The sequence below is a fragment of the Taudactylus pleione genome, unplaced genomic scaffold, assembly GCF_031769625.1.
Source record: "Taudactylus pleione unplaced genomic scaffold, aTauple2 ptg001115l, whole genome shotgun sequence".
In the NCBI taxonomy this organism is placed as follows: Eukaryota; Metazoa; Chordata; class Amphibia; order Anura; family Myobatrachidae; genus Taudactylus; species Taudactylus pleione.
In genome coordinates this window covers 123132-137536 of record NW_028285516.1, presented here as the reverse complement: position 1 = coordinate 137536, position 14405 = coordinate 123132, and the positions used below count along the sequence as shown (strand labels likewise).

Sequence of the window (14405 nt, the reverse complement as noted above, 5' to 3'; positions counted from 1 at the left end):
CACACTGTTCTGGGGCCTTTTCTTTGTCATGTGAGTATACATAATTATTGCTATGTTGTAATGTAATCCCCAAATAATCCTTTTTTTTTCCTTTATCAAGTCTTAAATATGATGTATCGTACAATATATCGTTCTGAGACCGAGCATAAAGATACATAGTACACACTGGCACGGCAGATGGGACGATGCAATGAACGACGCGGTATACTTACATGTATTGATACATCACGCCATCATATGGCGGATTGTGCAGTGTGTGGTGTACATGAGATTTATGGTTACATCGGCCACCAGGTTGCGCTGTTGAATGGTCTGTAACCAGCTTTACGCCTATATGATACCCCTGCACCAAATTTTTCTATTCTTGCTCATCTATGCCCTTTATAGTATGCGTCTGACAGAATTACTTCATTTTATTTTGCTGGGATGATTTTCTCCCCGAACGAAAATTGTCCTGTGTGTCCCTGGCAGGGGTGTGCTCAGTGTTAACAACACTGAACGAAATCAATAGCACTTTCGTTCAGTGCCGGGCTCCCTCCCTCATCCCCGAACATCATCGTCAGGTTGGACAGGAGGTTCGGGCGATGAACGGTAACTACAAACGGGAGCGCGCATTGGTAGTTGCCGTTCATAGTTTTTTGGCCCTGAAACTGAACGATTTTTTGAACGATAACGACGTTATTGTTCAGTCGTCCCAAAAAATAGACCCGTGTGTCCGCACCTTTATATTACAAGGAAAAAATGAGATATGGTAAGAACTTACCCTTGTTATCTCTATTTCTACGAAGTCCATAGAGTTCCACAGGATACCTTGGGGTATAGGTGTGACGTCAGTCGCAGGGCACCAAAGAGTTAAGCTTTCAGCCTCCCAGGATGCACTAGGTCCCCCTCCTATACCCCGCCCCCGGGCCAAGGCACCTCAGTTAGTTACCAAGCCATAGGCCGGAGGAGGAGAAGGAAGAGAGAGAACAAAGATCTGGACACATACAAGAATCACATTCTCACCAGAGGGAGACGGAAAACCGGTGACCAGAGCAAAGCCCATCTGCAGCACAGGTGCGACAGGGCGGGAGTCCTGTGGAACCCTATGGACTTCGTAGAAATAGAGATAACAAGGGTAAGTTCTTACCATATCTCATATTTTCTACTTCAGGGTCCATAGGGTATCCACAGGATACCTTGGGGATGTCCCAAAGCAGTATCCTTTAAGGGTGGGGACGCTCCTGTGCAGAAAGGAGAATCCGCCGCCCGAAGGAAGCATCCTGAGAGGCGAAGGTGTCAAACCTGTAATACATCACGAAGGTATGGACAGAAGACCACGTAGCAGCCTTGCAGATCTGAACTGCCGAGGCACCACGTCGAGCTGCCCACGAAGGACCCACAGACCTAGTGGAATGAGCCTTCAGAGAAGGAGGGACCGGTAGGCCTTCATGAAGATAAGCTTCAGAAATAGCCATACGGATCCAGGCTGCCAAAGTTTGCTTTGAAGCAGGCCAACCCTTTTTACGGAAGCCATAGAGGACAAACAAAGCGTCCGACTTCCTAAACGAAGAAGTGCGGTCAACATAAGTCCTTAAGGCCCGCACAACATCCAAAGAGGCCTCACCCACGGAAAGACCCGGTGAGTTAAAGGCCGGAACAACTATTTCCTCGTTAACATGAAACTGGGAAACAACTTTGGGAAGAAACTCGGGCCGAGTGCGGAGCACTGCCCTGTTCCCATAAAAAACCAAGAAAGGGGGTCTACAAGAAAGAGCCCCTAACTCAGAAACACGTCTGGCCGAAGCAATGGCCAGAAGGAAAACAGTCTTAGCTGTTAGCCATTTAAGATCCACTGAGCCCAGTGGTTCAAACGGCGGTCCTTGGAGAGCCCTCAGGACCACAGCCAAATCCCAAGGCGCCACAGGTGGAACAAAGGGCGGCTGAATGCGGAGAACATCCTGCATAAAGGTGCGCACATCCGGGATTGTAGCAATCCTACGGTGAAACCAGACAGATAGGGCCGAAACCTGTACCTTCAAAGAAGCAAGGCGAAGCCCATGATCTAGTCCCGCTTGCAGGAAGGCGAGAATCCGAGACAGACGAAACTCCCGCGGTGCATAACCTCTCGGTCTACACCACTGGAAGAACGTATGCCACACGCGATGGTATATCCTCGCGGAAGACGGTTTCCGAGCTCGTAACATGGTACGCACCACAGAGCTAGAAAACCCCCGGGACCTCAGCATGGCCGTCTCAACAGCCACGCTGTCAAAGACAGCCGAGTCAGGTCCGGGTGAAGGCAAGGACCCTGAGACAGAAGGTCCGGTCGTAGCGGCAACCGCAGAGGAATGTCCACGGACAGACCCTGAAGGTCTGAGAACCAGTGCCGTCTGGGCCACGCGGGAGCTATCAACAGGAGCGTCCCTCCTTCCTGTTTGAATTTCCGGATTACCCGTGGAAGAAGGGAGACCGGAGGGAACAGGTATGCGAACCGGAACGTCCACCGGACGGACAGAGCATCCACCAGAGACGCCCCTTCGTCTCTTGTGCGAGACCCGTACACCGGCAACTTGTTGTTGTGCCGGGACGCCATGAGGTCGATTTCTGGAAGACCCCACCTGTCCACCAGTAGTTGAAAAACGTCCGGGTGCAGGGACCATTCCCCCGGATGAACGTCCTGGCGACTTAGAAAGTCCGCCTCCCAATTTAGCACTCCCGGATGAAGACCGCTGATATGGCCGGAAGATTGCGCTCCGCCCAAACCAGGATCCGAGAGACCTCTACGAGAGCCGCCCGACTGCGAGTTCCTCCTTGCCTGTTTATGTAGGCCACGGTGGTAGCGTTGTCCGACTGGACCTGCACCGGGCGACCCTGGAGAAACCGCTGTGCCTGCTGGAGAGCATTGAAGACCGCACGGAGTTCCAAGATATTTATTGGAAGCTCCGCTTCTGTCGGCGTCCACCTGCCCTGGAACAAGTGTGGACCCGAAACTGCTCCCCAGCCCCGAAGACTGGCGTCCGTTGTCAACAGGACCCAATTTGGAACCCAGAACGGACGTCCCTTGTTGAGGTGGGTCGTCTGTAACCACCACGCAAGGGACAGGCGAACCTCCTGGGTGAGCACAATCGTCTGGGACTTCAAAGACTGAGTCAGCCCGTTCCACTTGGACAGGATCAGGTGCTGCAGAGGTCTGGAGTGAAACTGGGCATATTCCACCATGTCGAACACCGACACCATGGAGCCCAGTAACCTCATCGCCGAGTGTAAGGACACCCGGCGGTTGTGCAGGCAACTGCGCACCCTTGACTGTAAAGCAGAGATCTTGTCCTCCGTCACGAAGATCCTTTGCTGTCCCGAGTCCAATAAGGCTCCAAGATGCAGAATCCTCCGAGACGGGATTAGAGTGGACTTCTGCCAGTTGATTAGCCAGCCGTGCCGTTGCAGCAGTGCAATGGTCAGGTCCAAGTGGCGTAACAGGAGCTCTGGAGATCCTGCCACCAATAACAGGTCGTCCAAATACGGCAACATGCGGACTCCCTGCAGCCGCAGAGAAGCCGCCATGACCGCCATCACCTTGGTGAAAACACGTGGTGCTGTTGCCAGGCCAAAAGGTAACGCCCGAAACTGGAAGTGGTCGCTGCGGATTGCAAACCTGAGGAACTGTTGATGGCGCCAAAGAATAGGGACATGCAGGTAAGCGTCCTGTATGTCCAATGACACCAAGTAGTCCCCAGGTTCCAGCGCCAGAATGATGGACCGTAGGGTCTCCATCCGAAACTTCGGGACCCGCAAAGACTTGTTGAGTGCTTTGAGGTTGAGAATCGGACGATATGACCCATTGGGTTTCTGTACCAAAAATAGATTTGAATAGAAACCCTGGCCCCTCTGGGAGAATGGAACCACCACTATAACTCCAGCCTGGAGCATAGTGTGCAATACCTTCCGCAGCTCCGTAGCCTTGTTCCGGTCTGATGGTAGACCCGTGGTGAAGAAGCGAGCCGGGGGTCTGTGCCGGAAGGAGAGGGCGTATCCGTGGGAAACCACCTCCAGAACCCAAGTGTCTGTCGTAGTGGTCGACCAACACTGGGCGAACTGTAGCAGGCGGCCTCCCACCCTGGGATCCCCCAAAGGGAGGCCCGGACCGTCAGGCCGCAGGCTTGTCATCTGGCTTGGGGGCCGGACGTCTGGTACTCCATGCCTGCTTCCGGGGCTTGACCGATTTCTTAGGGCCAGCCTGTCGAGGAAACGACTGTGGTTTGGGCCTGCCCTGGGCCCTAGATGACCGAAAGGACGATGGTCCCGAACCAGAAGGAGCAGCGGCCGACGGGAGACAAGCAGATTTGGCTGCCGCCAGCGTGGCCACAATCTTATCCAGATCCGGACCGAAGAGAACTTCTCCGGTAAACGGCAACGCTTCCAGACCTTTCTTGGAATCTGCGTCCGCCTTCCAGGATCGCAGCCACAAGGTGCGACGAGCAGCTACCGCTGCTGAAGAAATTCTAGACACCAGAGTACTAATGTCTAGAGCCGCCTCGCTGATGTAGGTGGCCGAATCACGGAGATTGCCAATCAACTCCGCCTGATCGGCCGGACAGTCGGATTCAAAAGAAGCCTCTAATGAATCCGCCCAGCGCTCCATCGCTCTGGCAACCCAGCAAATGGCCATAGCCGGCCGTGCTGCCCCCCCTGCAAGGGAATAAGCGGACTTCAGGCAGATTTCTACCTTGCGGTCCGTAGCATCCTTAAGGGAGGACATGGATGGCATCGGCAATGTGGCACTACGGACAAGACGGGTCACGTGAGAATCCACCTGTGGAGGGGATTCCCACTTAGCAAAATAATTATCCGCGAACGGATAAGCCACCGCCAGGCGTCTCTGCGGCTGGTATCTTTTGCCAGGTTGTTTCCACGCCTCCTCTAAATGGTCCACCAACTGACCCGAAAGAGGAAAGACTGTGGCATCGCCCTTCACATCTTTGAAAAAGGCATACTTAGATTTAGCCGCTGGGGGAACTTCGTCCTCAATCACCAAGGCTGTGCGGACCGCCCGAATAAGTCCAGGAATATATACTTTGGACTTAGCATCAGCGTCCTTAGTATGGAGAGGTTCCTGATCGTAAGGATCAAGAATCTCCCCATCATCAGACGTCCCTTCGTCATCCTCATAAGGAGCGGACAGAGACGCCACCGGCCTTTTATGAGGCCGCATCACAGACTCCCCTTGCAACACATCCGACAAGTGCTGTACAGAACTCGTCAGGGAGTTAACCCACGCTGGCTCCTGAGAACCCGGGAGCGGGGAAATAGGGAGACTGTGGGGTACCACCAATTGTCGTGGGAACCCCTGCATGGGTGACGACACCACAGACTGCTGGGACAAACCCATCGGAGTAAACGCGGGCTGCGGAGCTAACTGGCCCACTAAAGCTGTTAACGCCTGAGCGAAACAAGCCCAGGGCGGCTCCTGTACCGGTGCTGTAACCGTAATAGGCCGCGCCATGGACAAACACTGCCGGCAAAGGCCCTCCGCGCTACCCTCCCCCTCCGCTAACGGTACTTTGCACGTGGTACACTGTAGCCGGAGGGGAAAATCACTTTCAGACATGATGGCACCACGTATGTGACCTCTCTCACCAATTAAGTATTAAATAGGCGAGAGACCACCCTGCAGCACCGCACCGCAAGGGCTTTAGCAGAAGAACAGGGACAGTAATAAAGCTGACAGTTTAGAGAAGAAAAGTTACAGGCAGCAGCGCTAGCACAGTCACATACAATGCAGAGAAATAACAATTCCTGCACTAACAGCGCTGATCACTCAACTACACAGACACAGGGCCTGGTAGGACACAGCGCTGCATACACAGACCTGACCACAGCGGAGGAGAGGTATGCGGGGGGACCCAGACCACGATGCTTCCGTCCAGCGCTTCCAGCAGCGTTCACCATGCGTTCTGGAGAAGATGGCCGCCGAGGAGCAGAGAGGAGGCTGGCCTGGGGGAGGAGCGCTGCCACAGGACCAGTCGGCAGCATGCAGAGAGGGCTGTGTGCAGCGGGGGAGGCGCCGGCTGTGAGACAGGGAAGGCGCGCTCCCCTGGCATGCATTTAACCCCTGGGACGCTGCAGCGCTACCGCTCTGCTGCGGTCCGCTGTCCCAGGGGGTAGTGGAAGCGCAGGTTGGTCGCCTGGCTCCACGCTGCAGCCAGTCCCCAGGGAGCCCCCTGCCTGGGGACTTAGGACCATGTGATCAGCGGGGACCCACCGCGGGACCCCGCTGCTTACCTCTGTCCCCCTTGAATCCGGCCATGGTCCGGAGCATCTGGGGTCACCGCTAGCTGTGACCCCAGACGCCCACCAGCATCCCCGGATCAGTACCGGCGGGGTGTAGGGAAGACAGCATGGACGTCAGGACTGACTGTCCATGCTGTTCATCCAGATGTGCAGCCACAGCTGCATGAAGAATAAGCTTCAGGGGCTCTTCTAGCCCCTACTCCAACAGGTGCACCCGACTCCGGCCGGGCACCAAACTAAACTGAGGTGCCTTGGCCCGGGGGCGGGGTATAGGAGGGGGACCTAGTGCATCCTGGTTGGCTGAAAGCTTAACTCTTTGGTGCCCTGCGACTGACGTCACACCTATACCCCAAGGTATCCTGTGGATACCCTATGGACCCTGAAGTAGAAACCGGTAAATAAACAAGACCTACTGATATAAATGCACAGGTTCATTTTAAAGAAAAGGATAAAAAGTCAGAACACTAGTCTTACTCTGAAGCTTTAGGCGATCTGTGTGGAGGGAGATCACAGGAGATAGGGAGCACTCCTAGCACGAAGCTACTCCCTTGTAGAGTGAACATGGGGCCTGATTCACAACTGCGCATGCATACGGATCGTAATACGCATGCGCGAACCAGTCAGTGCGGCCGAAAATCGTTTGTTCGCTAGATAGCGAATGCCTGCTATTTTGAGTGACAGAATGAGGCGTATGTGGGTGGTAACAGGGGAAGGTGCTTGAAAACGGGGAGTGGAGATCCGAACGCAGGCGTGCTTAAAGGTCAAAGCGGGCGTTTTATGGGTGTGCATAATTAATACAGCAGCGTCATTGACCACGTCACTGGGTTATTTTATAGTCAGAACTGCTCGCAAGATTGCGGTAGGAAAAACCAACCACAAGAATATAGAGCAGTTCATACGCTGGTCGATGTACTCGATTAATCTAATAAATAGCGGACATGACGTAGGATGCGAGCGGCCAGGGGGGCGTAGCTTTCCAAAAAAAGACCGCATGTTTTGTTCGCTCGTTCAGACCTAGAGGCGGCAACAGTCCGCAAAGAGCGAACGGTTCATTTGAATAGCCAGCCCTTTTTCCTGAACGAGCGAGCGCAAATAGCGTCCGGCTCTGAATCAGGCCCATAGAGTAGCTGATACAAGGCAGACACAGTTTTGACCTACCAATTCATATCAAACAGACATGCCTGAAATATATACATTTTAGGGGAACTATAATAATACACCTTATGCTCACAGCCAAGGCACACAGTATACATACAGACATGACATGTTGTGACTTTGAGGAATCGCTGTAACCTATGGCGATGGTCACACACCCCTCTTGGCAGTACCGGAAGCATCTGAGACCTACAGAACATTTACATAACAAATTTGTGTCTCCCCAAAAAGAAAATAAACTAAATCCTACAGGATTTCACTTCTTTTTTGCCCTTGGATTGCACTGATGAACATTTCGGCAGAGATGGCTTAATGCAGAGGTTCCCAAATGTGGTCCTCAAGGTACCCCAACACTTCAGGTTTTTGAGCTATCCCTGGTTTAGAAGTGGTTAAATCAAATTGACAGAGGTACTAATTAAGTCACCTGTGGTCAAACCGGGATATCCTTAAAACCTGGACTGTTAGTGCCTTGAGGACTGAGTTTGGGAACCTCTGGCTTAATGCAATTGTTTGGGTATCGCATCACTTGCGTTTCCTTTATCATCCATCTGGGGGGATGCTTTGCATCTGGGTTATGTATAGTGGTGGGTAGAGTCGGACACTAGCTAATTGAAAAATGTCTCCCACCCTTTATATAACCCCTCCCCTTCCACCGTAGCTCAGGACCTATTTCTTTATTTTAATGTTTTGGAATTGGGTGCTTAATTCCTGGAGACAGGCGACAAGCACCAACAGAGTGGGAGTTATATAGATTAGGTTTGTGTGAACCTGTATCCTACTCTAAAGATGGCCCCTGAGAGAGTCACCAAACTACCATGTCTCTCCATTCCAGACACACATCTGAGGGGCCCACAGGCAAAAATATAAAATTTATTACAAAGTATAAAAATCTTGTTGCCAACATAATGCTTCCCGGCCAGGGGCGGCGAGAGGGGGGGGGGGGTACAAATTACCCAGGCTTGCTGCAGGGGCCCGGCGGGGACTCGGGTCCGGCACTGCTCCCCTTCCCTCTCAAGTCACAGCAGCCTGGAGCAGTCTCCTATGGGAGGAGCGATCACGCTGATCGCGCCCCCCATTGGCTGTGCGCCGGGCTGAGGGGCACACAGTAATTTTTTTTCTCTATGGGGCGTGGCCATGTCTCCCACAGTTAGGCCATGCCCCCTCTCACTTGGGCTCGGCACACTGCTTTTGAGCAGATTGACCGGGGCTTGTAATTACTCCCAGTTCCTGTAGAGCCAGCTTCTCACACCTCCATGGGCTGTTCAGCACAGCACGGCTTCAGTCCTCAGTTACAGAAGCAGAAACATGCAGGAGAGAGGGGCTTTGCTGACTAGTCTTATCAAGTTTCCTTATCTTGCTAAAGATGAAAATACCCTGTACGTTTATCTGCCCAGTCGGGCCGATAATTGCAGTGAATGGCGGCGACGGAGCAGCAGTTATCCCTCTGTCGGGTTAGATTCTGACAGATGCGATAATTGGTCTGATAGTGGATATAGGGCCCGACAGCATACACAGACAGGAGATTGTAGTGTACTGCAGTGTGCGAGTTAGCATTGCATTGTACTGCAATCACTCAAGCAGATACAAAGTCATCGCAGATGGAGGGACAGGACATCAGCATTTGGAAGTGGTGACGGGAGTGGTCGGAGAAACGCAAGCGTGCCTGTCCGTTTTGAACGCCATCGCATGGGCGTGCATAAATAAGCCACTGCGACGGCATACACAGCTTGTGTACTCACTGCGTGCGACGAGGATAGCAATTCCTGAGTAAGGTCAGAGTTGTAACTGTGCGAAGGGTCGATGTTCCCGATGTATATGCAGGACTGCAAGGTATTACGGATGTGTGCGAAAGCGGTAGTGGGCGTCTCTATAATAGTTTTGTGATTGCAGTCATTAGCATATTTTTGCAACAGACCTGCGTGCGTAATCGCAGCTGCAATCGCAATAACGATCCGTAATGAATCAGGCCCACAGTCCCAGACAGACAGACCGACCAATTATCTGACCGTTTATGGTAATATTAGATAATCGGTCTGTCTTATGGTGAGTTTTAGCTCATGGTGTTTGGTCAGCGTAAGATATTGCCTTGTCCTGAGTAATTACAAAAACAACATCCAGCTGGATTAGCATTTTTTTATTTTTTATTAAATGTATGTAATTAATCAGTGCATTGGTAATTTAATACCGGTAGGTTGAGACGAGAGCTGTAAAAAAAAAAAAAAAATTTAAATCTTAAAAAATAAATGGCCTTTTTTTTTTTAAATATATATATTCAGCTGCCTGCTGAAAATATTTCTGATATGTAACAAAATGCAAATGTCAGATAATATTCCAACATAAGCACAAATAGTGATGTAACACTGATTTGCAGAATCTATCATAAAAGTTGCATAATGTAGTAATGGCTGATTTTATTTTCTAACTTTTAGGGGCAGATTCAATTAGCTGTGAGGTTTACAACGTGGCCATTGGTCAGCCCTGAGCTATTCAACTAAGGCTCGCTACCCGGCGTGTTAATCCCCAGGTGGTGCACTCAACACTGATTTTTTTTTTTATTTTTTTTTTTCCTCACAGCCCCAGGAGCTGCAAAGAAAAAAAATCTGCATTAACTGCACCTTTTAGGGCTTAACATGTGGGGTAACCCATAGATTCTGGGCACTTAACGCATGTTACCTGTAGGTTTACCGTGCGGGGAAATTGACTAATAATTGAATAGCTCTGGGTGTTAAACCCAGAGTTTTACCTGCACCGTAAATACCGTGGGGAATTGAATCGGCCCCTAACTCTTTGTGTGCACAGGGGCTGCCACAGTTATTACTTATACAAGCATGTTGTGTTTCCCACATAGTAAGCACAATATTCTGCGCTTATCTTCTAACAAATACTGTTTTTGAAGCTGTTATGCATGCACAAATCTAACGTTGGCAAATCAATGTATAAATGTAGCCATAAAATGAGAAAATTGTCATAGAATACATTGACACCACAAATAAATATTCGCTACAAATCCATAATCCACTTTAAAAAGATAACATACTGCGCAATGACATTTCATATCTTCATATTCTGGGGAATTTTCTTTGAATATACACTGGTATGCAATAATTATGTCAGCACCAGAATATTTTGTGTTATGATGTCAATAATAGGGGTTTGGGATAGGGATGGCCATCGGTTGGTTAACCATTGTTGGTTGCCATCGATGGCATGAAACCACTAGCTGTGAACCATTGATGGTTTAATCTACCGATGGTGATCCAGGTTAATACTGGCCCGCGGGGGCCAATCAGGGAGTGGGGACGGGGCTTTGCAGGTTGTAGGGGGGAGGGCTAAGCTCTCTGTCTCGGCACATGGAAGGGGAAAAAAAAGCACATTGCTTGGCTCTGTGCCCTCAATGGCGGTGAGCCATTAGATCACTATCTATGGCAGGGGTTCCCAACCACGGTCCTCAAAGCACACCAACAGTCCAGGTTTTAAGGATAACCATACTTAAGCACAGGTGACTTAATTAGTACCTGTTATTTTTATTTAACCATCTTTGCTCAAGCATGGATATCACTAAAACCAGGACTGTTAGTGTGCCTTGAGGGCTGAGGTTGGGAATCACTGATCTATGGCAAAATCATCAGCCATCGGTGGTTAAGCACTGATGTTTGTTAATCGTCGATGGCCATCCCTAGTTTGGGATTAGATGTCGACATTATGGCATTTACAAGTCGACATATAATATGCTTGCATACAGTACATGTTAACGTTATGTTATCAACATGCTGTCTGTAGACATTCTAAATGCTGCCATAACGTATGTATCGCTGTCCACTCAATGGCCACTTTATTAGACCTGATCATTATTGCAAATATCTAATCATATGGCAGCAAGTTGCTGCATGGAAGTATGCAGACATGGTCGAGAAGATCAGTTGCTATTCAGAATAAACACCAGGATGGGTAAGAAGACAGTGGAATGAATGTTGTTGCCAGATAGGGAGTGGTTTGAGTGTCTCAAAAACTGATGATTTCCTGGGTTTGTCATAGAAGGCAAATAACAGGTCACCTCAAACTGAGGGCCTGATTCAGCAAGGATCGCAATTGCAAAGCTGCAGGCAGGCTATAGATATGATATATGCATGCAGGCAGCTTTGCAATGCGATCCTTGCAATCATGCAAATGCAGCAGCAGGTGTATGACACCCCCTACTGCATTTGCGACCCCAGCACTGCACAGAGGTCGCAGTGCTGGGATCACCATCACAACCATCGGTGGTCGGAACCGGGCAGCTGAGTAAGCCTCAGCTTACTCAGGCTGACCGGCTTGCGAGCCCAGAACATTGCGCACGTCCTCTCCCCGTTTCCAGGAACGACAGCCGTCCCTGCCCCATAAATGCCTCTGCCTGTCAATCAGGCAGAGGTATTCAAGGGCTAATGTGTTAGCAGGACCCATTCTGCATACTTGCCATCAGCAGTGCACATTGAATTAGCCCCTAAGATCAGCAGTGCACATCGAATTAGCCCGAGATCAGCAGTGCACATTGAATTAGCCCCTGAGATCAGCAGTGCACATTGAATTAGCCCCTGAGATCAGCAGTGCACACTGAATTAGCCCCTGAGATCAGCAGTGCACACTGAATTAGCCCGAGATCAGCAGTGCACATTGAATTAGCCTCTGAGATCAGCAGTGCACATTGAATTAGTCCCTGAGATCAGCAGTGCACACTGAATTAGCCCCTGAGATCAGCAGTGCACACTGAATTAGCCCGAGATCAGCAGTGCACATTGAATTAGCCTCTGAGATCAGCAGTGCACATTGAATTAGTCCCTGAGATCAGCAGTGCACATCGAATTAGCCCCTGAGATCACTTTGTTTTAAAGGCCTACCCAGTCTCCAGGTCTCACTCCAATAGAGCATCTTTGAGATGAAGCAGAGTGACGGGTTCTCAGCATGGATTTGCAGCCAAGAGATCTGCAGCACCTGGGTGATGCTATAGTGTCACCACGGAGCATAATCCATGCCACAAACAATTCCGGCTGTTCTGGGGCCCCTACCCTATGTACCTAATAAAGTGGCCATTGAGTGTATGTCATTGAGACTTTTTCTTATAGTAGATAATGTGACCAATTTCAAGTTTGACATGGTAAATTGGCAAATATGTTTAAAAAAAAAAAAAAAGTTAGAATATTCATATAGAATAATACATTAATACAATATATATTAAAAAAAAAAAATCCATGATCCATTTAAAAAAATAAAATATATATGTATACGTCCGTGTCATTTCTTGATCTTTTTGGGAGATTTTCTTTTAACATAGATCATGGAGTCATCACACGTCAGGTGGTGGAAGGTTTTTTTATGACAGGCAATGTGAACCAGCTTCAAGTTTTCCATGGTAAACATCAAGTTAAAAAAATACTGCCAGTTGACTTGTCTGCCATTGCTCCCCTTCACAGCGTGGGCCAGACACGGCAGCACGGTGCGTTTCTTTTCAATTCTAAATAAGAAGGAAAATAAATTGACAAATCCAAGAACAGAAAATGACAATGTAAACTTTTTATTTAAACATCTGAAGAATTCACAAGGTTATTAGTGACAACATAAATATGAATACTTTCGAAACAGATATAACCACATATACTATCAAAATAAGGTGAATTTTTTTAACTTGTTCCCTACATAATATATCATAATACATATATGTGCACCAACCCAGTTACCAACGGGTCTTGCAGAAGATCTGATGCTGCAACTTAGGATGGCTTCCACAAATGCAGCAGGGGTTTGAACAGAGGGCCTGATTCAGACCCGCTCGCAAGTGGGTCGATGTTGCCCAAGTGCGCATGTGCACGAGGGAGCCGGCTCCGTCGTGCGCATGCGGGAGACCTGAATAACGACGGCCAAGCTGTCGTTATGGGTCTCGCACCAAAGGGGGCGTGCTGTCGATGGTGATTGACAGCACGCCCCCTTTAGTGGGCGTGCTGGGGGCGTGGCTGCCCAGACGGAAGCGTTCCCATGGGAACGCCTACCGTCTGGGGCCGGCCCCACTGACATCACTAGTGATGTCAGTGGGAGTGCTTTTGGCTCTGATAGAGCCAAAAGCACTCTAGGGCTTGCGGCAGCGAGACCCTACCACAGGGTCTCGTCGCAAGCCCGATGGTCGCGATGGTCTTGACCATCGCGACCATCATTTTGGCCGTTCGCTATAGCTGTGGGTGGTCACCCACAGCTATGCGAGCGGGCAGGAGGCTGCTCCAAAAAGGAGCAGGGATGGCCCTGATTCAGAGCGAGCGCTCTGTCAGAACGTCCAGCTCTGAATCAGGGCCAGAGTCCATCTCTGAATCAGGCCCAGTGTCTAGAGATGCAGCAGAACTACTCAGGACTCTCCTCGCAGCATATGTGCCCGATATTTTAAAAGTCATCATTTGTGGTAATGGCGACCCTGGCCCCACACTGTGCTATTGCAGCCAATATCAGGTATATTAAAGCATGTGTGGTACTAAAATGACATACAGGGGCGTATCTATAATAGGTGCAGGGTGTATGGTGCACACCACACCCATATCTTTTTTTTATACTGACCTCTCCGAAGTCTCACGTCGCCTGTAACAGCACTACACAAAGCTCCTGTAAAATGGCTGCGGTGGCCATTTTCCTGGTGACCTGCACATGTGCAGTAGACTTTGGGCACAGACTAGTGCCCAGAGTCTACGGCTTCCTCAGTGCACTGCCGGCCACCGGGGAGAGAGGAGGTGGCCCCTGACAGGGTCTGAACACGGGCCCCCTCCTCTCTTAATACTCCCCTAATGACATGCCCAGTGAATTCAATGGTCTCATTGTCAGGGATGTTGGTAAATTCCAGGGAAAGATGACTGCAGATAGCCCTTGGTTGTGGTGATATTTCAACCACGCTAAACAGTCCCAGTCATGCAGGGAGTGTTCTAGGGCCGTACAGCAGCATCTTTCCCAACAATACGATCTCTCGCTGT

The 14405-nt window shown here is 50.0% G+C and overlaps 1 protein-coding gene across 1 annotated transcript in view; it reads right to left on the bottom strand.

Moving 5' to 3' along the window:
• Positions 1 to 9561: 9561 nt before the first annotated feature.
• Positions 9562 to 14405, bottom strand: part of DFFB (DNA fragmentation factor subunit beta) — a 35483-nt gene continuing 30639 nt past the window's right edge. The window contains exon 7 of the mRNA XM_088461851.1: positions 9562 to 12913. Coding sequence (XP_088317977.1) covers positions 12694 to 12913 — 220 coding nt within the window. The 3' untranslated portion in view covers positions 9562 to 12693. The remainder of the gene's footprint in view (positions 12914 to 14405) is intronic.